The sequence below is a fragment of the Ylistrum balloti genome, unplaced genomic scaffold (genome assembly GCF_031769215.1).
Source record: "Ylistrum balloti isolate Yb309-2 unplaced genomic scaffold, AGI_CSIRO_Ybal_v1 Utg370928, whole genome shotgun sequence".
NCBI lineage: Eukaryota > Metazoa > Mollusca > Bivalvia > Pectinida > Pectinidae > Ylistrum > Ylistrum balloti.
In genome coordinates, this window is record NW_026782525.1 from 764,170 (window position 1) to 791,786 (window position 27,617).

Consider the following 27,617-nt stretch of genomic DNA (forward strand, 5'->3'; position numbering starts at 1 on the left):
TCTGTTTACCGTCTCTATCCTCACCTATCTGTTTACCGTTTTTTCCTAACCTATTTGTTTACTTTCTGTGTCCTTGCCTATCTGAATGTTGTCTCTATCCTCACCTATCTGTTTACCGTCTCTATTCTGACCTAACTGTTTAACGTCTGTGTTCTCGCCTATCTGTTTCCCGTCTCTTTCCTCACCTATCTGTTTACCGTCTCTATCATCACCTATCTGTTTACCGTCTCTATCCTCACCTATCTGTTTACCGTCTCTATCCTCATCTATCTGTTTACCGTCTCTATCCTCACCTATCTGTTTACCGTCTCTATCCTCACCTATCTGTTTACCGTCTTTATCCTGACCTATCTGTTTACCGTCTCTATCCTCGCCTATCTGTTTACCACCTCTATCCTCACCTATCTTTTTACCGTCTCTATTCTCGCCTATCTGTTTACCGTCTCTATCCTCACCTATCTGTTAACCGTCTCTATCCTCACCTATATGTTTACCGTCTTTATCCTGACCTATCTGTTTACCGTCTCTATCCTCGCCTATCTGTTTACCATCTCTATCCTCACCTATCTGTTTACCGTCTCTATTCTCGCCTATCTGTTTACCGTCTCTATCCTCACCTATCTGTTTACCGTCTCTATCCTCACCTATCTGTTTACCGTCTGTATCCTCGTCTATCTGTTTACCGTCTCTATCCTCACCTATCTGTTTTTCGTCTCTATCCTCACCTATCTGTTTACCATTTCTATCCTCACCTATCTGTTTTCCGTCTCTATCCTCACCTATCTGTTTACCGTCTCTATCCTCACCTATCTGTTTACCGTCTCTATCCTCACTTATCTGTTTACCGTCTCTATCCTCGTCTATCTGTTTAACGTCTGTGTTCTCGCCTATCTGTTTACCGTCTGTATCCTCACCTATCTGTTTTCCGTCTCTATCCTCACCTATCTGTTTACCATTTCTATCCTCACCTATCTGTTTACCGTCTCTATCCTCGCCTATCTGTTTACCGTCTGTGTTTTCGCCTATATGTTTATCGTCTCTATCCTCACCTATCTGTTTACCGTCTCTATCCTCACCTATCTGTTTACCGTCTTTATCCTGACCTATCTGTTTACCGTCTCTATCCTCGCCTATCTGTTTACCACCTCTATCCTCACCTATCTGTTTACCGTCTGTATCCTCGTCTATCTGTTTACCGTCTCTATCCTCACCTATCTGTTTTTCGTCTCTATCCTCACCTATCTGTTTACCATTTCTATCCTCACCTATCTGTTTTCCGTCTCTATCCTCACCTATCTGTTTACCGTCTCTATCCTCACCTATCTGTTTACCGTCTCTATCCTCACTTATCTGTTTACCGTCTCTATCCTCGTCTATCTGTTTAACGTCTGTGTTCTCGCCTATCTGTTTACCGTCTGTATCCTCACCTATCTGTTTTCCGTCTCTATCCTCACCTATCTGTTTACCATTTCTATCCTCACCTATCTGTTTACCGTCTCTATCCTCGCCTATCTGTTTACCGTCTGTGTTTTCGCCTATATGTTTATCGTCTCTATCCTCACCTATCTGTTTACCGTCTCTATCCTCGCCTATCTGTTTACCGTCTCTATCCTCGCCTATCTGTTTACCGTCTCTATCCTCACCTATCGGTTTACCGTCTGTGTCCTCGCCTATCTGAATGTTGTCTCTATCTTCACCTATCTGTTTACCGTCTCTGTCCTCGCCTATCTGAATGTTGTCTCTATCCCTAACCTATCTGTTAGGTATCTCTATCTTTATATATGTGTTTGGCCTCTTTATATAAAACTGTTGGATAACCAACAAATGATCATTTTATTGATTTGTATGTCGTCAAACTTTTTCCGCTGTTGTATGAACTTGAAGAAATACATAATCGGAGACGTAATGTCCTTAAAATGAATGTTTCCTTATTGCTCATCTGACTATTGCGTTTGCCATTGGCTTTTGTTTGGTATAATATGGTATAGCAAATACTTTTTTGTCATTTAAGGCAAATCACAAATGTATGCGTATCGTTATCTAGGTATTTTGAACTGGTTTTGCCCTATGGCCTTTTTACACAGCGAAGGATCTATTAAGATGCGACGAACGTCGAATCTGACGGTAGCTTTGAATAATATAACAATATTGTGTACTGTAACAATTACCGGAGGCCACTTGAGATGCTACATCCTACAGAAATATCCGACAGGAGGTATAAGACGAGGCATGGTCAATATTCTTATCACTTTACCATATACAAGGCACAAGTATGCAATAACAAGACAAACATCTGTGTTCTAACCACTCAACTGTCGATGTAATCGATAAAACAGCGGTGTCCGTGACCATTTGACAGTCAGTCGGATCCAGATTTTAGTTCATGACCGGACGTTATACTGATCATGTGTTTCCAGTAAGATCTAATATTTCATGCAGATATCGTTAGAAAAACAGCTGTAATGACAATACAGATAGGTGTAATTCAAATTCAAATGAAAACAAAATGTGTAACAAATAAAATATTTACACAGAAACCCTGGGAAAGGTTTTCCGGAAGAATGCTGGAAGTGTATTCTTTATCAATTTCAATCAAAGTAATGTAATGTTCTGAATATGAAAACCGTCTGTCTGTATTTACAACAAATTAAAACAAGGATCGCGTTTTAAAATTGACAACAATGGATAAGTTTACAAGTTGACTTATTCACAACAGGTTAACCAAACTGATCCGCATTTACAACAGGCTGAAAAAAATCTACATCTATAATAGGTTAACAAAATTGATCTGTATTTACAAAGGTTAACAAATGATCTGTGTTTACTCGTGTTAACGAAGGTATCTGTATTTACACAGGTTAACAAATGATCAGTGTTCATACAGGTTAATAAAAGTATATGTATTTACACAGGTTAACAAATGATCAGTGTTTACACGGGTTAACAAAGGTATCTGTATTTACACAGGTAGCAAATGATCTGTATTTACGCAGGTTAACAAAATGATTTTAATTTACACAGGTAACAAACGTGTTTGTATTTAGACAGTTAACAAACGTGTTTGTATTTATACAGGTAACAAACGTGTTTGTATTTATACAGGTAACAAACGTGTTTGTATTTATACAGGTAACAAACGTGTTTGTATTTGCACAGGTAACAAAAAGTATCTGTATTTACACAGGTTAACTAATGATAAGTGTTTATACAGTTTAATAAAAGTATCTGTATTTACAAAGGTTACCAAATGATAAGTGTTTATACAGTTTGATAAAAGTATCTGTATTTACAAAGGTTACCAAATGATAAGTGTTTATACAGGTTAATAAAAGTATTTGTATTTACAAAGGTTACCAAATGATCTGTATTTACGCAGTTTGATAAAAGTATCTGTATTTACACAGGTAACAAAAGTGTTTGTATTTACACAGGTAACAAAAGTATCTGTATTTACACAGGTAACAAAAGTGTCTGTATTTACACAGGTAACAAACGTGTTTGTATTTATACAGGTAACAAACGTGTTTGTATTTGCACAGGTAACAAAAGTATCTGTATTCACACAGGTAACAAAAGTGTTTGTATTTACACAGGTAACAAAAGTATCTGTATTTGCACAGGTAACAAAAGTATCTGTATTTACACAGGTAACAAAAGTGTTTGTATTTACGCAGGTTAACAAATGATCTGTATTTACACAGGTAACAAAGGTATCTGTATTTACACAGGTAACAAAAGTATCTGTATTTACACAGGTAACAAAAGTGTTTGTATTTACACAGGTAATAAAAGTATATGTATTTACACAGGTAACAAAAATATCTGTATTTACACATGTAACAAAAGTATCTGTATTTACACAGGTAACAAAAGTGTCTGTATTTACACAGGTAACAAAAGTATCTGTATTTACACAGGTAACAAAAGTATCTGTATTTACACAGGTAACAAAAGTATCTGTATTTACACAGGTAACAAAAGTATCTGTATTTACACAGGTAACAAAAATGATCTGTATTTACACAGGTAACAAAAGTATCTGTATTTACATAGGTATCAAAAGTATCTGTATTTACACAGGTAACAAACGTGTCTGTATTTACACAGGTAACAAAAGTGTCTGTATTTACACGTAACAAAAGTATCTGTATTTACACAGGTAACAAAAGTGTTTGTATTTTAACACAGGTAACAAAAGTATCTGTATTTACACAGGTAACAAAAGTGTTTGTAACAGGTTAAAAATGATCTGTATTTACACAGGTAACAAAGGTATCTGTATTTACACAGGTAACAAAAGTATCTGTACACAGGTAACAAAAGTGTTTGTATTTACACAGGTAATAAAAGTATATGTATTTACACAGGTAACAAAAATATCTGTATTTACACATGTAACAAAAGTATCTGTATTTACACAGGTAACAAAAGTGTCTGTATTTACACAGGTAACAAAAGTATCTGTATTTACACAGGTAACAAAAGTATCTGTATTTACACAGGTAACAAAAGTATCTGTATTTACACAGGTAACAAAAGTATCTGTATTTACACAGGTAACAAAAATGATCTGTATTTACACAGGTAACAAAAGTATCTGTATTTACATAGGTATCAAAAGTATCTGTATTTACACAGGTAACAAACGTGTCTGTATTTACACAGGTAACAAAAGTGTCTGTATTTACACGTAACAAAAGTATCTGTATTTACACAGGTAACAAAAGTGTTTGTATTTACACAGGTAACAAAAGTATCTGTATTTACACAGGTAACAAAAGTGTCTGTATTTACACAGGTAACATAAATGATACGTATTTATAACAAACTAACAAAATTATCTTTATTTACAACATGATGATAAGTATTTTCTGTTGTTAAAAAACGAAGTTTACGGTAATAAAGGAAGCATTCGATCTTGAAATATACCAACCACAACCAACATGACATGTCAGGGAGGAAAAATAAAGCAAACTGGAAAATCAGAATCGTGAAAGCAAAAGAATGAAAGACTATTTGAAAAAAACACAAGTATGACGAATAGATATTGTTTCAAACTACCTCTAATAAGTCAGTTATTTTTGTTACCCTCTGTTTGATGTTTTAATCATGACATATCTAAAATGGAAATCGTTTTGTGATGTCTGATATTTATCAGATCTCGTATGTCGGTACTCAGAGTCATTCTCCAGGTCATAATCATTGGGTTTATTTCTCCACTAAACAAGTAATGACATGCTATAAATAGCATATATATTGTCATCAAATTTGTCGTCTGAGTATCATCAGCTATCCACCGCAATTCCAAGATGTGACAGAAATAGAAATAGAAATTGTTTTTCTTTATATTTCTTTATCTCTGATGAAAACTTGAACGCGAAATCGTCATTTTGTGTGGCGTTCGAACAAAACTGACAGTCTCTTAGCAACGCGTGTCTTTATATAACTGACACGGAAGGTGATTATCTGTTTCAGAAAACACGTCACTTGGAACTGATTTGTCTCGTCTGTTTAAGTGTTATCTACATGCATCAGCATTAAGAGGACACAAGAAAAGAAGATATTGTCATCAAAACTGACGTAGAAAAGAGGAGAGATTCAAGAACAAGGTAGGTAACAGCGGTATCATTTACAAGATGTATGTTCTCTATCACTTTTAAAAGAATCGTTATCAAGTATCTATTTCTTTTTCAGATATCTCCGAGTAGTAACATTAATATACATTTATTTTGGAGAAGTCTCTGAAACGTTTGAATCTTTTACAATATTTTCCTTTGCTTTCTACTACGAAATGCATGACAATATCATGTAGAGAACCAATCATAGCCCCGCTAAGAACTTCTGAGTTGACCTTCGATGGTTCGCACAAATCCAAAACGATTTGTAATTAGACAACGTCAACATAGCTCTATGGCATGTTAATGCTTTCCTGAGTCTATAGATAATTAAAAAGAATCTAGGATTCATATGGTATAAGGTACTATCTTGTACCAAATCGTAAATATAAATTTTCTCTCGATACTTTACCTCGCACCTGTTACTGTGAAATTGTTGTGATTCGCTGTAGAACACTTTGGGGAGTTAGGAGGTAATTGAGATAGCTGTATGAACATATCAAATATCGAAGTGGTACAATGGCTGATTTGTGCCGTTTCGTTGTTTCGTCTTTTTGCTTTGAAAAAGCCAAATTGAACAAACCTTCATTCTCGCCTTTTCGTCCTGAAAGGACCAGAATGGACAACCTTCACTCTCGTCTTTTCGTCCTGAATAGAACGGAATGGCACAAATCAGCCACCGAAATTAAACTTGATCATGAGAACTTGATACCGATCTTGCCCTGAAACTTGATTAAATAAATACAAATATGACGTCACATGGTGATACCTTGTAAATGCCGTATTAGTACAAGGAATAATATTTCGATTCTATCTTATGTAGACCTTACTCCTACCCAGTATCCTAAATCGTTTCTGATTGACGTATGGCTTTGTGTGATCATCGACATAGTATAATTTGTATCCCTGCCATTGATAAGTAAATGTATTGTCTGGACATTGACTGATAGATGGGCATAGTTACTGTTTTGTCCCTACAGCTTTTTGTATTCATGTTTTTGTCTTGTTGGTAGCTTTCAAAGTACATTTGTTTATAAATCAGAATGCAACAGGGTAGTATGGAGATACTCACCATCTCCCTATATCGAACCCGTCATTTATTGCGAAATTGTAAGGTAAAATAGTTAATAAAGAATAATTACATGACCTCTAGTAAAAATATATATACACAAAATTACACCCACACGAATCAGAAAAAGATAACTACTTTGGTCCGAGTCAATTCCAAAGTCTTCAAAAGCTCTACAAAATAAAAACGCGTCTGATAACCAATACGTGTTGATAACAATAGCAGAACAAGCCATATCAAGCCAGATAATACAAATATTCCGTTCATTCAGAGCTTTTCAGTGTAAGAAGCCCTACGTGTAGTGTCTTAAAAGGAACATACACTTAGATCGACATTTTCTACAAGGCTGAAATGACAAAAACACAATTTCAGTCTACTCAGTTTAGTACAAAAAGGTTTGTTTACTAAGAAAATAGAATGATTTAGCTGTATAGTTAATTGTGAGACAATAGAAAACCTTAGTTGTCATTTCTATCCTGATTTATATAGGATACTTTGTGATATTTCTATAAACACGCAAATAAAAGATTCACCATTACGTTCATATGTCTGTATCCGTAGTTTCCTTGTCTTAACAAATACAAACATATCGACCTAACAATTTCAAATTCAATAAAACTCGGGCAAAATTTGAGAAAAGATGACTTACACGGAGACTCCGGAAACAAGTACAAGAATAAGACCATGTGTTCAGGTAGAGTCAACGTCTTCTGCTTGATTGTCACTTCAAGTAAGTAACGCCACGGTCCAAATTGAGGACACGGTAAACAAAAATTGAACTAACAGGTATAAATAATAAAGACTATCAAACGGGGTAAACAAACACGAAACGAACAGGTATACTAACGAGTATCAAACATGGTAAACAACAACAGAACCATCAGCTATACAAACGAGTATCAAATACGGTAAACAACAACGGAACCAACAGCTATACTAACGAGTATCAAACACGGTAAACAACAACGGAACCAACAGCTATACTAACGAGTATTAAACACGGTAAACAACAACGGAACCAACAGCTATACTAACGAGTATTAAACACGATAAATTTCAACGGAACCAACAGCTATACTAACGAGTATTAAACACTGTAAACAACAACGGAACCAACAGCTATACTAACGAGTATTAAACACGGTAAACAACAACGGAACCAACAGCTATACTAACGAGTATTAAACACGATAAATTTCAACGGAACCAACAGCTATACTAACGAGCATCAAACACGGTAAACAACAACAGAACCAACAGCTATACTAACGAGTATTAAACACTGTAAACAACAACAGAACCAACAGCTATACTAACGAGTATTAAGCACGGTAAACAACAACAGAACCAACAGCTATACTAACGAGTATTAAACACGATAAATTTCAACGGAACCAACAGCTATACTAACGAGCATCAAACACGGTAAACAACAACAGAACCAACAGCTATACTAACGAGTATTAAACACTGTAAACAACAACAGAACCAACAGCTATACTAACGAGTATTAAACACGATAAATTTCAACGGAACCAACAGCTATACTAACGAGCATCAAACACGGTAAACAACAACGGAACCAACAGCTATACTAACGAGTATTAAACACGGTAAACAACAACAGAACCAACAGCTATACTAACGAGTATTAAACACTGTAAACAACAACGGAACCAACAGCTATACTAACGAGTATTAAACACGGTAAACAACAACGGAACCAACAGCTATACTAACGAGTATTAAACACGGTAAACAACAACGGAACCAACAGCTATACAAACGAGTATCAAACACGGTAAACAACAACGGAACCAACAGCTATACTAACGAGTATCAAACACGGTAAACAACAACGGAACCAACAGCTATACTAACGAGTATTAAACACGGTAAACAACAACGGAACCAACAGCTATACTAACGAGTATCAAACACGGTAAATATCAACGGAACCAACAGCTATACTAACGAGTATTAAACACGGTAAACAACAACGGAACCAACAGCTATACTAACGAGTATTAAGCACGGTAAATAACAACGGAACCAACAGCTATACTAACGAGTATTAAACACGGTAAATAACAACAGAACCAACAGCTATACTAACGAGTATTAAACACGGTAAACAACAACGGAACCAACAGCTATACTAACGAGTATTAAACACGGTAAACAACAACGGAACCAACAGCTGTACCAACGAGTATCAAAGACAGTAAATTTCCCTATGAGATCAGTATAACGATAGTAAAACTATGCCATTCAGCGGTCGTTGGACATTTAAACAACGGCAACATGTTAGGGATAAAGGGACGTAACTATGACGTCAAACGTTTACATATCTTATACTTCGTTACAGGCAACAACTTGGATTAATTACAACATATGGTGTAATTCATCCCATACCGTCTCTGAAAAGATTATGTGCGATTCAAAGAATATAATTCGAGAGATGACGGACCAGATGGTGGGCCATTACTGACTCAGGAATCTGAGAAAGAGATGCGATTGGATTTCATTAGCGATTAACCGTTTGTTGCAGGTTCCGAGAAAATTGTACCGTCACATAGAACAGGCAGATACAGCTCAATAACGGAATATGTGATGCACTTAATTTTAGACGCTGATGACTTTTCACTTTAATTCAACAGGAGGAACATTGGGGAATTAGAATTGTCCGCGACTATTGCTTTCATGGGTATGTTACTATGAAAATTCTGGAGTGCGGGAATAAAACCTTGCAATCGTTTACGTAAAGCAGTCCGAAAAAAAAACCGATAAAAAAGCAACATATAGCTGCGGTTAAGCAGTTTACAGATATTGATCGGGTGTACATTGAATTTTCAAGGATGATCTGAATGCATTGTCTCATATATAACTAACTGTTTACGCATGTGTGTGATGGACCCGATGTTCCCGGAGTTACGTAAACAAGGCATTGCTGATCTCTGGCCAAGCGGTATGTTTCCCCTGGGATAGCTACATTACTTGGTTTAAGTTTATTAAAACCAGATCAATAATTGCGCCAAATTTTATTACCAGTTAGGGATTTGAACACAAAATATATACTAATTAGTAATTAGTATCACGTGAAAGGTTCTAAAAGGTGTGTGAGCAATTCACCCCTACTGTCTTCAAAAGACTTGAAATTACATTCGGGAACAATACATATACATTGTCATAAAGTAGAAACTGGCCGATGTATATTCCTAATTTGAAGTACCCCGTCCTGAAAAATACCCTGGTTATTGTTCCGACAGTGATAAACCACACCGGGGAAGTAGTATACACAGACATTACTCCGGAAGTGTTAAACAATGACAATGGACCAGTAGTAAACAACAGACATTGCTCCGGAAGTGTTAAACATTGAAGAAGAGTAGTATACACAGACATTACTCCGGAAGTGTTAAACAATGACAATGGACCAGTAGTAAACAACAGACATTGCCCCGGAAGTATTAAATAATGAGTAAGAGTAGTACACACAGACATTGCTCCGGAAGTGTTAAACATTGAAGAAGAGTAGTATACACAGACATTGCTCCGGAAGTGTTAAACATTGAAGAAGAGTAGTACACACAGACATTGCTCCGGAAGTGTTAAACATTGAAGAAGAGTAGTACACACAGACATTGCTCCGGAAGTGTTAAACATTGAAGAAGAGTAGTACACACAGACATTGCTCCGGAAGTGTTAAACATTGAAGAAGAGTAGTATACACAGACATTGCTCCGGAAGTGTTAAACAATGAATCAGAGTAGTATACACAGACATTGCTCCGATAATATAATACAAGGCAGCGGACATTATACTGGAACTGCTATAGAATACTAATGAAGTAAGCCTGAACATTGTTTCGAAAATGTTATACAATGTAATAGTAGTATACATAGCTTTTGTTCCGGAATCGTTATAGATGACCGGAGGAGCATTCACGGACATTGGGTCAGAATTGGTAAACAGGACTCGGACATCGTTCCGAAAATATTATACAAGGCCGGTTAAGAATGTAAACGGACATGTTATACAAATTTAGAGTAGTATACCTGGGTTATATGTATTATAAATGTTATACAATGCCGGAAGAATATGAACGGACATTGTTCTGGAACTGTTATACAAATATAGAGTAGTATACCTGGGTTATATATATTATAAATGTTATACAATGCCGGAAGAATATGAACGGACATTGTTCTGGAACTGTTATACAAATTTAGAGTAGTATACCTGGGTTATATATATCACAAATATTATGCAAGGGCGCAGTAATACGTGTTTATATTTTCCCGAAAATGTGTGAAAATAGGCAATATTTGTACGATTGACGATACTACCACCTATATGAAATCTCTGATAACAATGCACATCATCTCACATGAATATAGGGCTGACAAAGCAATTATATTATATACCAGCAGGTCGATGGGGGCTATTGTAGAGAAGCACGTCAACACCAGATTTCCTCCTCTGACGTAAGTGGCAAACACGCTGCCGGTAGACTGACACAGCTTGGACTTTCATGTCTATAACTGCATATAACCTATAAGTGTATGAACACACGTGCACAGCTGGAGACAGCCTTTTATATATCATTACGATTGTCGCAAACAGTCTGATTTATCGTTTTGTTGTATTCTAATAGTTAGGTAAGAGAAAAAAAACCCTTGGTATTATGTATTGTACCATTTGTTGTAAAGGTTTTCATATTTTGCGTTAAATTTGTTTTATGTATATGAAGAAAACATACTACATTTACAGTATTATGTTAAGTCTGCTTTCGAAGGAAACTTAATGCCAAAGACGACGATCGGTTGAAAAAGATTTTTCGTGTAACATATAATGGTACTTTGAAGAGTTTCGTGGCGAACCTGACCTCGAGATAACGAGAATGAAAGAAGACCCATATGTCTCCGGTAATTGGAGCTATTCTCATTGTCTTCGCGATGTTTTCCGATTACTGTCGTTCTGGGGAATAATTGGCGGAACGTAAACAACACTAGAAACGCATTTACAACACCAACCAATCCCTAAAATGTGACTGGACAGCGTCAATAAAACATAGCAAGGCGATAGAAGATTGCTGGATGTTACTCTACAAGGACTCCGAACCACACGCATGTGCATATACTAACATACATAGGCACCAGAACCTAGCGCCACTGCGCGAATTCTACCATACCCAGACACTAGTTCTACCCAAAACTGTGTGAAGCTTGTCACCAGGGGACCATCATTGAATCTAAGGAATGCTGCTTTTCCACTTGGCTTGTGATTTTTGTGAACAATAACCAGTTTTCAGAAAAGTGACTATACTATCTTTCCAATTTACATATCAGTACTGTCTCATTCGATAAACTGCCTTCATATCGGTTATTTATGCATATTTGCCACGTGATTTAAGATAGAAAATTCTTCAAAAGCAAAACAGCCGAAACATCTTCCTTTTCAATTCAACAATTCACTATGGCAGACTTAAAATCATGACTGTATCGTGTACCAGCAATACAAACTGATATCAAAGGTGTAACTTATTTGTCAAGCGCAACACGACCATTCTCAAAACTTATCACACAGAGGACAAGTCGAGAAATTTACTAAGTGAATGATATAATACACGGATAAATAGATTCAGTCAGTACATTATTAAAACTGAAATTGTATTGTAATAAGTTAATGTATCTCAAACATATGACAATACGATTTGACGCATACAGTATTGTATAAAATGTAATCTGTCACGGAAGTAGATAACCAAATTACATTTATAACACGAAGGGGGTTGTGTTGCGCATCACTCTCAAGGACAAGTACTTCTCAAAAATGTCTGTCTTAACGGGTTACAAGTATATACATATGTTGGCAAACGAGTTGAGACTACTTATAATGAAATACACAGAAGGTGATGATGACTAAATATCTTATGATAAAATACACAGATGGTGATAGTGACTTAATATCTTATAATGAAATACACAGATGGTGAAAGTGACTTAATATCTTATGATAAAATACACAGATGGTGATAGTGACTTAATATCTTATAATGAAATACACAGATGGTGAAAGTGACTTAATATCTTAAATTAAAATACACAGAAGGTGATGATGACTAAATATCTTATAATAAAATACATAGATGGTGATAGTGACTTAATATCGTATAAAATACACAGAAGGTGATGATGACTTAATATCGTATAATAAATTATACAGTAAGTTATAGTGACTAAATATCTTATAATAAAATACATAGAAGGTTATAGTGTCCAAATATCAGAAGATAAACTTTTATTGTATTTGTAATAAGACCTATCAACAGTTTATAATTACTGAATGGGTACCAACTCTCTGTATTACTTATAATATTTCCTGAAGGGTATACGTACTTTTTCCTGTACAAAACATACGACCAGTTTTTAAAGAAGCTGAATGTTGGAAAATAGGACATCACTTTTAAAAACAACTAAAAATAATAAATATATCTTATATCATATATCTTATCTATGTTGGTTGGTTTTCATGTTAAGAAATACCTTAGCAGTCAAGATTTATATATTTCGTGCCGTATATAATAGGGATCTGGTCTAGTAGTGATTTCAACATGGCTACCTTAACAAAATCACCATGGTTTCCTTACTGAACTCTAACAGCAGCAGCACCGCGGGTCGTGTCGTTTGTCATTCCTCGTCACTCGCCGCCATCTTGGTATATTACTGCTGTCGATACTGTGTTTATATTTGATTGATATTTAGGATCGCGTTATTTTGGACTATAAAGAGTCTAGTACAGGTGCAACAATAAATCGCCACTTTATCGCACACGTGTAGGCGGACACCCTGTTCCGTTTCCGTCCTGCAGTAGGACATTTACATGACAAACTGCTGGGTAGGTGACAAGCTAGTGACAATGCCCTATCATGGCGTTACCGTGATGCTTTATAGACACCACATAAGGGACGCTTTCAACAAAGCTTTAACGCTAACATTTTTAACATCACGACCATATCATATATCATTCTTATCTTTATGATGACGAGTACAAAAAACCTGCTGCAAGCAATACATTTATCAGTTTAGAGAGGGTCTTGCTGAGACGTGAAATGAATGTGTGATGTAAAAGGATTAAGTTATAAGATACACAAATTATCAAATTTATTTCTGTCTGTTGAACAGCGAAAGATAACATTCACATGAACTGTTTGGTAGATCTTACGAGCGTAATAAGACATGAATGTATTAAACGTCTACGTACATTATATATTGTGTTGATCACTATGGTGAGAGTAAGTCATTGACCAGGCATACAATTCTGTAAAGAAGATTATTGCTGGCGTGTCATTACTCAAACTATCCTGCTCATCAACAAATTACACACTTTTATCGAATCGGACCAAAAGTAAATAAATCAACCAAGAATAACAAACATTATAATTATTAAAAAGCGACAAGACTGTTATCAAATATAGCGTGCGATGTGCGGGAACAGGTATTGGAAAATGTGAATACATCGTGTACTGAACGTGACCATTGTAAAACATTATATAATGAACATCGCCATTGTAAATAGATCATGTTATGGACGTGACCACTGTAAAAACATCGTGTAATGGACGTGACCACCGTAAAAAACATCATGTAATGGACGTGACCATCGTAAAAAACATCATGTAATGGACGTGACCATCGTAAAAAAACATCATGTAATGGACGTGACGATTGTAAAAACATCATGTAATGGACGTGACCATCGTAAAAACATCATGTAATGGACGTGACCATCGTAAAAACATCGTGTAATGGACGTGACCACTGTAAATTCAGCATGTAATGGACGTGACCTCTTTAAATTCAGCATGTAATGGACGTGACTACTGAAACATAAATGGCATCATTCTTTTTATACAGAAGTTCTTGAAAACTCCTTTTCGTTGGTAGGTTGCTGGTTTGTATGACATTAACTTACAAATTAGAACAGTCATACTACCGCATTCTAAACTGTCGCCTTGCCAGGATCTGTACGACTGACAATTCTTGTTCACCGGAGTGCTTCATTCCAAAATTTATTGAGCTAGTGGATTTTGCATGGCAGCATTTTTTGGCCATTTCTTCCCACAGTTAGAGAGGTTCTCAAAGCTCTTGATAAGTTAACTGAATTTTCACACTTCTTACAGACTTCTGTAACTTCTAAGAAGTTTTTAACTTCCTGTAGAAGCTATAGATGGGTCGTCATTGACTTTCCCTGTTTTTGATAGCAGCTGTAGTCTGTAAAATCAAAGTATGAAGATTATCTTGGTTTTCGAGCAAGTAGAAGTTTATGACACAAAGAAATGACTATATCTTCCATTTCCATCCATGACGTAGTTGTTACTACTTGGTGCCATGAAATACAAGCCTTTTTCAGTAAGACTTAAGACAGGGATGTTTATGCTTTACTAATTAGAAGTGTTTCCGATTTTCTCATTTTTATACATATATAGATATATCAATTGGCAATGTCATTACATTTAACAGGCGAACCTGCATTTTCGGGTAATATGTTTATTGATGTTATATTAGTAGCAGTAATGTCACATTTCCCCCCATTTCTTGAAAAACCTAGACGTGAATTGTCGGTATCACATTTGGATCTAAGATTATTAGGGATTTTTCCTGACGAAAATATTCAGATTGTGAAACAATTGGTTATGCTCATGGTTATGATAGAGTTTGTTGTAAATAACACGACTGACTCAAATAACAAAACTTGTTTGTATGAATGGAAGCTATATATTTTAACACTGTTGCACATGAGCATCCCGGGTATAATTTGGTCCCTACACAAACTACGTCTTTTGTATGATAAGTCAAATGATTAAACTTGTAAACCTAATGAATTGATAAAAGGTATAAACCCCTGAGGAATAAACACTTAGGTCAGCGGTGTTTACTTAGGGCAGCAATGTACACTTAAGGCAGCGATGTGTAATTAGGGCAGCAATGTACACTTAAAGTAAGTAGAAATGTCCATTTTGGAAGCAATGTACACTTAAGGCATCGAGGTATACTTAAAGCAGCAATGTACACTGAAAGCAGCGATGTGCACTTAGGGCAGCAATGTACACTTAAGGTAGGTAGAAATTTTCATTTCGAAAGCAATGTACACTTAAAGCATCGAGGTACACTTAAGGCGGCAATGTACACTTAAGGGAGTTGTGCATACTTAAGGCAACAATTGCCAACAGTGATGTACACTTCAGGCATACATTTGTATGTTGTTATTTACATTACCAATAAGAAAACGCTGCTCCTCACCGTATGTTTCTTTTTATCTCTCATTATAGAAGGTTACAATGCGGTTGTACATTTTAAGTATCAGTTATGATATCATGAGAATTCCTAACCCTTATTTGAATTTAGGTTAATTTAGATTATATTGAGATTACTATGATGTAAAATATTCAGTATATAGCTCTCGTTTTGGATTTGGCAATAACTCTGTTACTGACATATATGTCAATTCCCGATTTCATATATTTTTAGATAGTATGTGAGTTTTCTGGATCCTACCTTCCCTGTGATACTATTTATTAGAGACACAGCCATCTTGAGGACGTTTTACCTTAACTGTCCACAGATCAGGAAGAAGTTCTTGCATCCTTTATAAGTAAGGTACTGTCTTTATGGATTTACAGTAGATGACGTCACGTTGAAAGGAGAGAAACTCTCCGTCTAGCATATCATATAACGCGTTATTAAAATCTCAGACAACTAGGTTTTTGCTGCAACATGCCAGACTAACTAGTTACATTTGTTGTATAGTTCAAATCAAACTGGTCGTTTAATGACATGTCTGGAACACAGCTTCAATCACGCTGATTAGCAATGTGCAGAAAACATAGAAGTGAATAGGAGAGGATATTGGACGCGGACGTGGATGCCTTAATTTTGTGATAGACTAATAAATTCACAGATGCTACCAGTGAAGACCACGATGACTTAAGGTTACAGTATCTTGTTTAAAAATCAGACAGAGAATATGCTATTGTACAAGATATGAATCCATCGCATTTAAAATGTTACTTAAAGTTTGCACGGTACTATTAGACCAGGAATCATCCGGTTAAATGAAAAGGAAAATTCCTTCTGTTTAACTTGATAGATTAATCACTGGTAAGTATGATTTATTTAAAATATGCTTGTGATAAAACAACAAGTAAAGTACCGTCACGTCAACAGAAATTAAACTCAAACTCGAACTCGATGAAAAATATGGCCAAAATCGAACAACAGGAAGATTCACACAGAGACCCCTGAAAAGGCCAAGGAGATGAGATGTGTAAGGGATCATTTTAAGGGAGTTGTTATGACATATGCCGGTAGTACATTGTGACATGACGAACCTTTTAACATTTAGTATACTCGATATTTTGTTTTCCCTTTTTGATTTTCTGTTTGTTTGTTTCATATTTAAGAACACACCACCATATCTCATTCCAAAACGGAAAGAACGCCTGTGCTCTCTTATAAGAGCTTTCGTTTCCAAGAAAGGTGAAGGATGGACACAATTATGGTTGTAAACTAAAATGAAGTGTATTTAATTAAAATACGTTCTTGTCAGACAAGATATATAAGGAGAACGAAATTATAAATGTAATCGAAATGCTGGTTGGCTTTATCTCCTTGGTGTTGATAAGATCTTCCAACGAGGAGCTTATCAAAACAGGTCACAGTGACAAATGTCCCCAATTGCAAGATTTTTTGTGCAAGTTGTCGGCAAATGACAGACTAACAAGGGTTTCGAGAGATGCAGGTTATGTGGAAGTCTTACGGCCCCCTTTATAATCTCAATAAAAAATATTTCTTTGTGCATTGTGAAACTGGACTTGTTTGATGTTCGTTAGTTTGCCTAGTGTTTCCGTTACTGTTTACATTGTTCGCATTTGGGAACGTGACATTATTTATCCGGGATTTACCAAGATTTCCATGGCAGATAAAGTAGAAGACGCTTATCCTTCAGTAACACGTGGTCGTATTCTTCTTGTATGTTTCCAGAAGTCTCCGTGTAAATCTTTCTTTTGTTCATGGGTTGCCCTGGTTTCATTATGAATTATGATTTCATGTTGGTATGTTCCTTGCTGCTTAAATATCAATTGACTAATGTGTAATTTTCTTCGATAATTAACACAAATATCTTAACATTTTTCACCAAAAAAGGTTCATATGTCTCATTTCTTCTAATTTAGCATATTCTATTTAATTGAATTTAAGTTTACATTTTTGTTGACATGGTTAACTTTAACCGAACTCGTGAAAATTAAATCGCGTGGTAAGAAGTTCCTGCTTGTTGTTATAATAATCTGTTTTGAAGTTGATAAATTTGTTGATTACTGGTTATGATTTGTAATGAATTTTAATATTTCCACATATCTATTAGTAATAAATTCAATGTCAGAAAAACTCTTGAATTGTAGTAGAATATGTCATATAAACTTTTTGTATGTAGTAATTCTGCAGTTTTCATAAGTTCTTTTTCCTTAGTTAAAACTTATGCTCTTTTAACTTTCTATCAGTAAATACAACCAGTTGTTGTGTAATTTATATGTAAATATCGACAAGTATGTCATGAAGATTTACCGACTGGAATCGCAATAACAGTAAATAGCTGAAAAAATAGCTGCAACGACAAAATGTACAATAGTACATCCAATCGAATGATATTCATGGGACTTGGGGAGATTGACAGATGATATATCTAAATACGTAGGCAGGCGAAAGCCAGTCTATGCTGACGTTTTCATTTCTGTTTACAAATGCCAATCCTTATCCTAAGTTTATTGTTTGAGAACAGCAGGACATATGAGCAGATGTCGCATGTTGTAGACAAATATATAGCAACGAGTGTTTACCGCTCATTGCGGGATCAATGACGTACAACGGTGACATCTGGACCCGGAGTGAGAGAAGGGATGAACGATTTTGTTTGGTAGTGTATTTCTATTCGATATCTTTGTGGAGGTTTCCTTTTTTGCGGAAACAAACACTATCTGGCTAATCAGCGCACAGCTTGCTATTTGATTCTTCTTTTCGAATTTGGTTTAAGTAGCCTTCTTTTATTTAACAACAGATCCATGACGATCATTATTGAATGCAACAATTACGCTACGCCAGCATTAATACCCTGGGCGATACCATGTAAATATATTACTACAGGGCTGTTTGACTGTTATAATTGATAACTGTTATCATTCCATGACTGTTTGACTGTTATCACTCCAGGGTTATTTGACTGTTATCATTCCATGGCTGTTAGACTGTTATCATTCCATGGCTGTTAGACTGTTATCACTCCAGGGCTGTTTAACTGTTATCATTCCATGACTGTTTGACTGTTATCACTCCAGAGCTGTTTGACTGTTATCACTCCAGAGCTGTTTGACTGTTATCACTCCAGAGCTGTTTGACTGTTATCACTCCAGAGCTGTTTGACTGTTATCACTCCAGAGCTGTTTGACTGTTATCATTCCATGGCTGTTAGACTGTTATCACTCCAGGGCTGTTTGACTGTTATCATTCCATGGCTGTTAGACTGTTATCATTCCATGGCTGTTAGACTGTTATCATTCCATGGCTGTTAGACTGTTATCATTCCATGGCTGTTAGACTGTTATCATTCCATGGCTGTTAGACTGTTATCACTCCAGAGCTGTTTGACTGTTATCATTCCATGGCTGTTAGACTGTTATCATTCCATGACTGTTAGACTGTTATCATTCCATGGCTGTTAGACTGTTATTAGACTGTTATCATTCCATGGCTGTTAGACTGTTATCATTCCATGGCTGTTAGACTGTTATCATTCCATGGCTGTTAGACTGTTATCATTCCATGACTGTTAGACTGTTATCACTCCACAACAATTTGACTGTTATCCCTCCAGGGAAGTGAGCTTATTATAAATGAATGACCGTGAAACTTTTATCACTCGAAGGTTGTGAGACTGTTGTATACACAAGGTCTGTGAGATTGTTATCATTCCAGGGCTGTGAGACTGTTATCAATACAAGGTCTGTGAGACTGTTATCAATCCAGGGCTTTGAGATTGTTATCAATACAAGGTCTGTGAGACTATTATCACTAGAGGGTAGTGAGACTGTTATCAATACAAAGTCTGTGAGACTGTTATCACTCCAGGGTAGTGAGACTGTTATACATCCAGGGCTGTGAAACTGTTTACACTCCATGTTAGTAAGAGTGTTATAAAGCAAGGGCAGTGGGACTGTTATCACTCCAGGGATGTGATATGTTCTCAATATAGGGTTATAAGACTTTCAGCGCTAGGGCTGTGAAACAGTTAACACACCTGAGTTGTGAGACTGTCATTAATCAAGGACAGTGAAACTTTTATCAATCGAGGGTAGTGAGACTTTTATCATTTCAAGGCTGTGAGACTGTAATAAATCAAGGGCAATGAGACTGTTATCACTCAAGAAACACAAAAGGTAGTGATACAAATATCACAATAAACCTATCATATTAGCAAATATGGTTTGATCACATCAACACTGGTAATTAGTAACAATGGACTTATCACATCAACGTGGTTTGTTGGAACAATTTGATGTATATTGACAACGAGATACATGGCGGGTGTAACCCTTCTAGAACACCTGGTCTTATTCTCCTTTTTCACAGAATCTCCGTATTGATATTTGTCCTGTTAATGTCATTCCATCGATTGATAAATTTGCATTTGAAATTGAGATTTAGTTAACACGTTGGTATTCCCTCGTTGTGTTTTTAAACTATGTAATATAAAAAATATATATATATGGGGACCTAATATGACACATGTACATGATAAACTTATAACATCTCTCAAATGGCACAAGCAGAAATATATTTCATCTCGATAACCATAAATATTTTATACCACAAACAGTAGACGTGCTATCAATATATAAACAAACCATTAACTACACTTTATATTTGTACGTGGGCGATAATGCTGTTTATAATCACGCAGAGTTGGATGTTTAAGTTCATAGACATTTTTTCTGATTAATCTCGTTTTATAGAGATCATGTTGCAATGTCTTCAGTATTTGTTTGTTGTGGAGCTGAGAAATATTATATATTTGAAGTATCTTCGCTTTCGTGATAATAGGTACTCTACCCTTAATTCTAACATGACTAGCGTAGACAATCATTAAAATGTTGTAATGTTTTCTTTTTCAAAATTCATTTTCAGGCTAATTCCTGGTCGTAATATTCCTCCCGATGTATCATATTTTCATGGATGCAGGTAATCATTCTTTTTTTCATAAAAGGACATGTCTGTATGATACTGAGATACTGAGAGTCTTGTATAGTCTGTCTCCGTTTATTCAAACGATCTTATCCTACTTTGCTTTCTGATTTTTAGCAAACCCTGTTTAATACATTAAGACTAATTATCGCAAATGTTGCAGGAAAGTAATTTCAGTATCTAACCTAAATGACAAATACAGAGATACGTGGAATCAGATCAAAAACATAAATAGGTCATATATATAAGACATATCCATAACAAACATATACTGAATACACTGTAACATGATATATATGTTTTACACAAGTACATTATCATACATAAAAATCTATTAAAAGTAAGGATATATACCACATCAAAAAGTCGTATTCTATATAAAAAGATAGTTATATACACTAAAACGGATAAGGATATCTATATACACTCTGTACAATTGGATTTATAACCCGTGACATGTAAGCTGATATCTGGAGTAAGATTCAGGACTGATTTTATATCGGTTTGATATGTTACGCGTCACGACAACTCACTTGCTGTGTTGGATGTTTGGGTGGTCAGTATTATCAACACTCAAGGTAAGATACGCTGTAACAAAGGGAAACTTTGGTGCCTTGGAATTCTGAAGTTTTCCCTGCGGCTACAGCCAGTATCTATTCATCCGAATTTAAAATTTAGACCTAATATTTTCTTAATGTTAAATTAATTTTTACTGTTTGATTTTCAAATATGTATGCAAACAAATTATTTTTTTAATACTTATCAACTTGTTGTCTCGAAAACTGTGTATTTTTGACGCATTTCATGCTGATATGAATGCTTCTGGAAAAGGATATTGAGGACAGGCTATTTTTAAACACAGGTGTGGATCATGTATGAAAACAATACACTCTTAGTAAACTTTATGCAAAAGTCTAAATTCAAATGAAGAACATATTACAGTCTACTTTAGTAGCAACCCAAAAACCACACAGTTACTTACTAATTGTTGGAGACTATAACCTACAAAAAATAAACTGAAACTCATGGTCGTGAAATTGTAGCAAAGAAAGTGAATATTACATATGCCTTAGAGATAATTACCTATTTCAACACGTTAGAGAACACACGAAAAACAGGAGAGGGATTGAACAAAGTATACTAGAACTTGCTATAACTAGTGAAGAAGGAATGGTACGAAAATCCCCAAACAAGGTTTGGTTATTTTTTGCGAAAAAAAAAAGAAAGAAAAGAAACCAGTAGAACGGCAACTCGATAAAAATGCAGCAAGGGGGTTAGGGAGTTAAAGGACTTGCAAAACGATTGGTCCAAGATTCTACAAGTTTTATGACTCGTATTGAAGTTATTGAAGACAAATTTGTCCCTTAGAGTAAATGATATATGGTATAATTAGATCACATTTCGCTGTGTTGTTCTCAGTTTTGAGTAAAGAAAAAATAGGGCATGACAAAAGTATATGACAAACAAGAATGAGGAAATATTACAGGTATTCGACACCCGCTGAAATGGAAAATACGAAAGTCAAAGAAAGACAGGAAAAAAGGATTGCATAGGACATTAAAAATCAATCAAGATTTTTCGAAATATGCCAAGTCAAAGAGAAAGGTCTTTTTCTCTTGTAGTTTGACCAACATAGATAGCACACTACTGAGTTGTATTGCATGTGTAAGGTTCCTGCAGTTTCAACTTTCATACCGCAAACTGTCAGTTCTGAGTTACATCTTCCCCCTGTTAAGATTAAAGGTAGCATCGTGTCTCAGGTGACTCCATATTCAAGTTTTTTGTTTGGTTAATAGAATCTTGATGTCGGCTGCTGAAGGACAAATTAACGACGAGGGCATTCGAGACGTACTTATAGATTAAGACTGTAAGACGATAGCTAATAATCATGTTCAATTTATGTTATCGATGCTGGTTATTACGGAGAGTGATCCAGTTGTCACTTTGTATATTCTCATTTTGGGCACGTGACATTCTTTTCTATAGTTTCCAATTTTCTCTTGTTTCTTTTGGTCACGGTTTTACATCTGTATTCAATTCGAATTAAGATGTCGTTTACACATCAGTTGAAGCTTTTCTGTTCAAATAACTCTCTACTACACAAATGTACGCTAATCAGAATCTCAAGTATTCTCAATGCTATCGCCTTAAAAACATTTTTTCTTTACAAAATAGGTATTTACAAATTGAAATTAAAGAGTACCGAGAAACAAGTCGTCGATTTATTTCTCAATTTTGCATAAATGCAATCATTTTTAAATTTCCAAATACCTACACATATGTAACAACACGATTCAATAACAAGAAATGTTTTTGTTTTTATCCTACCCGTAACTAGCATTTGCCCTCAGTTACCACTGATAGTATTCTAGTGACCGTGATTTCTGGTTATTTTGTGTAACTTATTTTGATCAAATATGTACTTATCTAACTACAAATCATCCCTTCTTGACTAAGCTTAACCCAAAATCCCTTCATCTTTCTTTGTCCATACACTTAACAATTACCTACATCTTATTAGGACTCTTACATATGACAACAATTTCCACGGTCTCTGAAATAATGATATCATATTATACGTTTTAACAGTATTTAAATGATACATGTTCACTACTGAGATTTGAAACGTGGCAACCAAATATATGGCGTTAAATGGTTCCGTCTCTCGATGATGTAACATTTGTCCCTGAGACATGAGATTTATCGAGTCTCGCTTGTGATTTAAAATACTATTCTGTGACGTAGAACCTGTACATATATTATCTTTATTGAAATCGTTAAACAATATGAAAAAAAAACCAAACCAACCTGAATTTCACGAGACAATTCATCGCTATTTCACCTTTTATAACATTACATACTGCATTTTGTTGATGTTTCCTAATGGATATATATTGGTATATTCCTGACTATATATCAATATTGAAATAAGGTTTGGTATATACCTGGCCATATATTAATAATGAGATAAAGGTTTGGTATATACCTGACTATATATCAATAATGAGATAAAGGTTTGGTATATACCTGACTATATATCAATAATGAGATAAGGGTTGGTATATACCTGACTATATATCAATAACGAGATAAGGGTTGGTATATGCCTAGCTACATATCAATTATGAGATAAGGTTTGAACGGAAGGCCCTGGTATCCTAAGCTGTATAAAATGGCATATTAATCATGTACCTTCCATTGATATGTCCTGTAAAATATACCTTTTCTTATCAATTATATTTCAGCAGTTTTTCCTCTTACATAAGGACATGACACGTAAACGAAATAGTTGAATACCCTTCCTAATCAACTTCTTTATCAGCTTTAAGGTTTGAACAACCTATCAACAGAGGTATGGTAATGTGTGCAAATGTATTTCATCTCAACGTCATACGGGCTGACTCATAACTACACTTAACATGTACAGTTATATATAGTAGTCACCTGGATGATGTTCAGTTAGTTTGTTAAAGGTAAAAACATCGTCTAAAATATGCAGGTTAGATATGTATGGGATATTAGTTAAAACAGAAATAGATGGCGGTTACAGCATCTCTGACAAATTCACCTAGTCTGATTTCCCAGCTACTTAAAGATTCATCTTCAACATGATTTTTTTTCTTTGTCGTGGGGTTTTAGAGTGCATAAGTTTTCATGGAGGAAAAAAGAGTTCCATAAAGAAAATCGTAGCTATATGTGTGCACTTTTTTAATGTATGATAATTTATAAGGGGTAAATCACCAGTAACCTTGTGTTATGGTTAAATCTTAACACGTTTTAACCTTAAATAGGCAAATTTAAACATTTAGAATTTGAACATTTTGTTTTCAACAGCTTTTATTTTCAATACCAACGCAAGTTATCGAGTATTTCTTACATAAGTTAATTTTTACTATTTCGATATGAATTGTATTTTCTCACAGCTATTTGAGTGAAAGTTATATTGAGGCTTTCAGGCGCACAATACAATAACATAGAAAGGTAATCCCTAAGATACCAGAAAAAGGTTTTGTTTTTACAATGAATATAATCCATAGTGTGATAACACATGTGTTGGAAGATTCGACATGAGATGGAGTCGGATGTGAAGGACTTCCACTATTAAGCATACTCTATATGTTAAATTCGTTATTCGATTTACCGTGAAGTAAAAACACCCTACAGCAATCAAATTGACAACGACACTACATTATATGTACTTTGTAAGATTTAAAGATCCTTGATCACAACGTCAACGCCGTGAGCATGCATCTCGTACAACAGACAGTTTAAATTTCGAAAGTTTATTTCACAAATCACAATTACAAAGATCTATTACACCAATAGAAAAAGAAATTAACCCTGTGAATGTTATAGAGTCACTTGTTTTAGCAAGATTAAAAGCAACGGAAGTCTCGTACACAGGGCGTGTGTAGGACAACGTTAATACCAGATACTCTTTGTCACACTGCCGCTTGTACACGGGGACGTGTATTGGACATCAGTAATACCAGATATTCTTTGTCATACTGACGCTTAAAGTCAGTAAATGTTCTATCACGACATCTATTACGTGACGTGTATTTCCTCGTACATATCCTTTTAGTACACTGAGAATATAAAGAGACGCGGCACGTGCAGCACGTGAGGCACCAGCCCTGACGTACTACAGATTTATCTGTCGTTATATCGTCTACTATGGCCCCATTTCCGCATAGGGCTTCAAATGCAGAATTAGTACAATCAATAAGATTGCTGCGGAAATGTCTGCGGGTCCAGTAACCAGTTAATTCCTCATTCCCTAAAATAGCATAATGCTCATACAAGCCTAAGTCCATCGCAAGACCTAGCGTTAGGATTTCTAAATATATACGTAATTAATACAAATCATGGAAATCACGCTAGCATTATATCTATGTCAAAGTATTGTTCCGACCGCAGTTTTTCATAAAGATGTGTTGTAGACTTTATCTGTATGTTACATCATGTCCTGAGAAAAAAGAAATATAGGGCCTTTTGCATGGTACAGTGTCGTGTGACAGTACAGTACAATTCTTATCGCACGTTTTAGTGATAGGAACCTCGTAAAGGACGTGTGTAAAATCCCCTTGTACGATACTTGTTTTAAACATTACAAACAAACATAGTTTGACTTGTTTTAAACATTACAAACAAACATAGTTTGACTTTTGAATAATTATGAAATTGTCATTGCTGATAACATCAATGTAAGAACTGTTGCGAACCTAAACCAGTAAGTACGATGGTGATCTTTCTCAACAATGAACGACGTAGTATATTCATGGTTTGTAATATCTTTATACACTTATATTCAACACTTTTCGTAATTTATTTCAGTACCTCCCCGACTAGATTTTGAATTACTTCTATCACTTTTGATTTTATTCGGTCGCCTCCTAGGCTTCAAAACTGATGAGTGCTAGAAGGAAGAGACGGCTGTATAATACAGTATAATTCATTGTTTGGCTCTACTGTATTTAACTCTAAGTCATTAAAAGGTGCTATTCACTTGTGTGTCTTTTGTGCAATCTTTGACTCTACCGTTAGTTGACTTTTCCTATTCCATCAGTGTAATTGTTATATTCAGAAATTGAATATAACACTGGAGCACTTTTCAGGCTGGTGTAAACAAAAACCCGATACTCTAAACAACTGACATTCAACTTCATCGTTTTAAAGAGTTAGCAAAATGTTAAATGTCGTGGCTAATATACCAGATCATTTCTCTCTCGGCTCTTTAGACTTTGGCTTTCTTTGGCAATTAGTTGGCAAAACGTTAACAAAATTAGAAACGCTTTCGTTAAAGTATGTAGTGTTTACATTACTCCTCCATACTCACTCCCAAAGAAATCTTGTATTTATATTATTTTCTTTATATGAAAATGTACATATTAGGGAGAACGTACAAATTATCAGAAAATAAAAAACAGGACCTGTAATATATGCAAATTATTATTGTGCTAACAGTTTTAACATTAACAGTGATTAGTTTTTAATTTTAGGAAAAAATGAATTCAGGAGTTGTTTAGATATCTTGTTCCGGTTTTGCCTGCAAGGAAATTGAATGTTATGTAAATCAGTATAAAAAAAGAAACCATGCAGACGGCTTAACACCTAATATTTAAGGATTAAAGTGTGTTGATCAAAAACCGAATCATTAAAATAAAAGATTAACACAGAGCGAAACTAATCCTCTTAACTGTTAGGAACAGGGTTGGGAGATTTTCAATAAAAAAATTTAAAAACTGCAAGTCAAAATGAAGCCACATTTCCTTGAAAACTACGTAGACCAAAAGCCTCTGAGATCCAGGATTATGTCTGATATCAGTGTTGACTTCACATAGGAGGCTAGGAGGTACACTAACCCGAGGCTAAGTAGTCACACAACAAATAAACAATTCTTATTCAACTCTTATTTCAAGTCTAAAACTTATTAATAGTTGAATACCTTTTTATCAACAATTAAATTTCTTTCGTCACTCCACGTCAGTTGCTTCATGAAGTCACAACTTGCAGATCTTGTTTCTTCTACTCCTGGATAATTCTCCGTGTACATCTTTATTTCGTTACTATTTTGCTTAAGTTTCACCAAATTTGTGTTTTGAATGAAGGTTCTATTGACATGTCAGTATGTTT

General features: G+C 35.2%; 1 protein-coding gene across 1 annotated transcript; it reads right to left on the reverse strand.

Moving 5' to 3' along the window:
* Positions 1 to 45: 45 nt before the first annotated feature.
* On the reverse strand, positions 46 to 25,798 carry LOC132559531 (uncharacterized). The gene is made up of 3 exons (XM_060224156.1): positions 25,628 to 25,798; positions 495 to 1,752; positions 46 to 455 (listed from the first exon to the last, which is right to left on the reverse strand). Exons 1-3 carry the CDS (start codon positions 25,796 to 25,798, stop codon positions 46 to 48), a joined length of 1,839 nt encoding a protein of 612 aa, XP_060080139.1.
* Between the last annotated feature and the right edge of the window lie 1,819 nt (positions 25,799 to 27,617).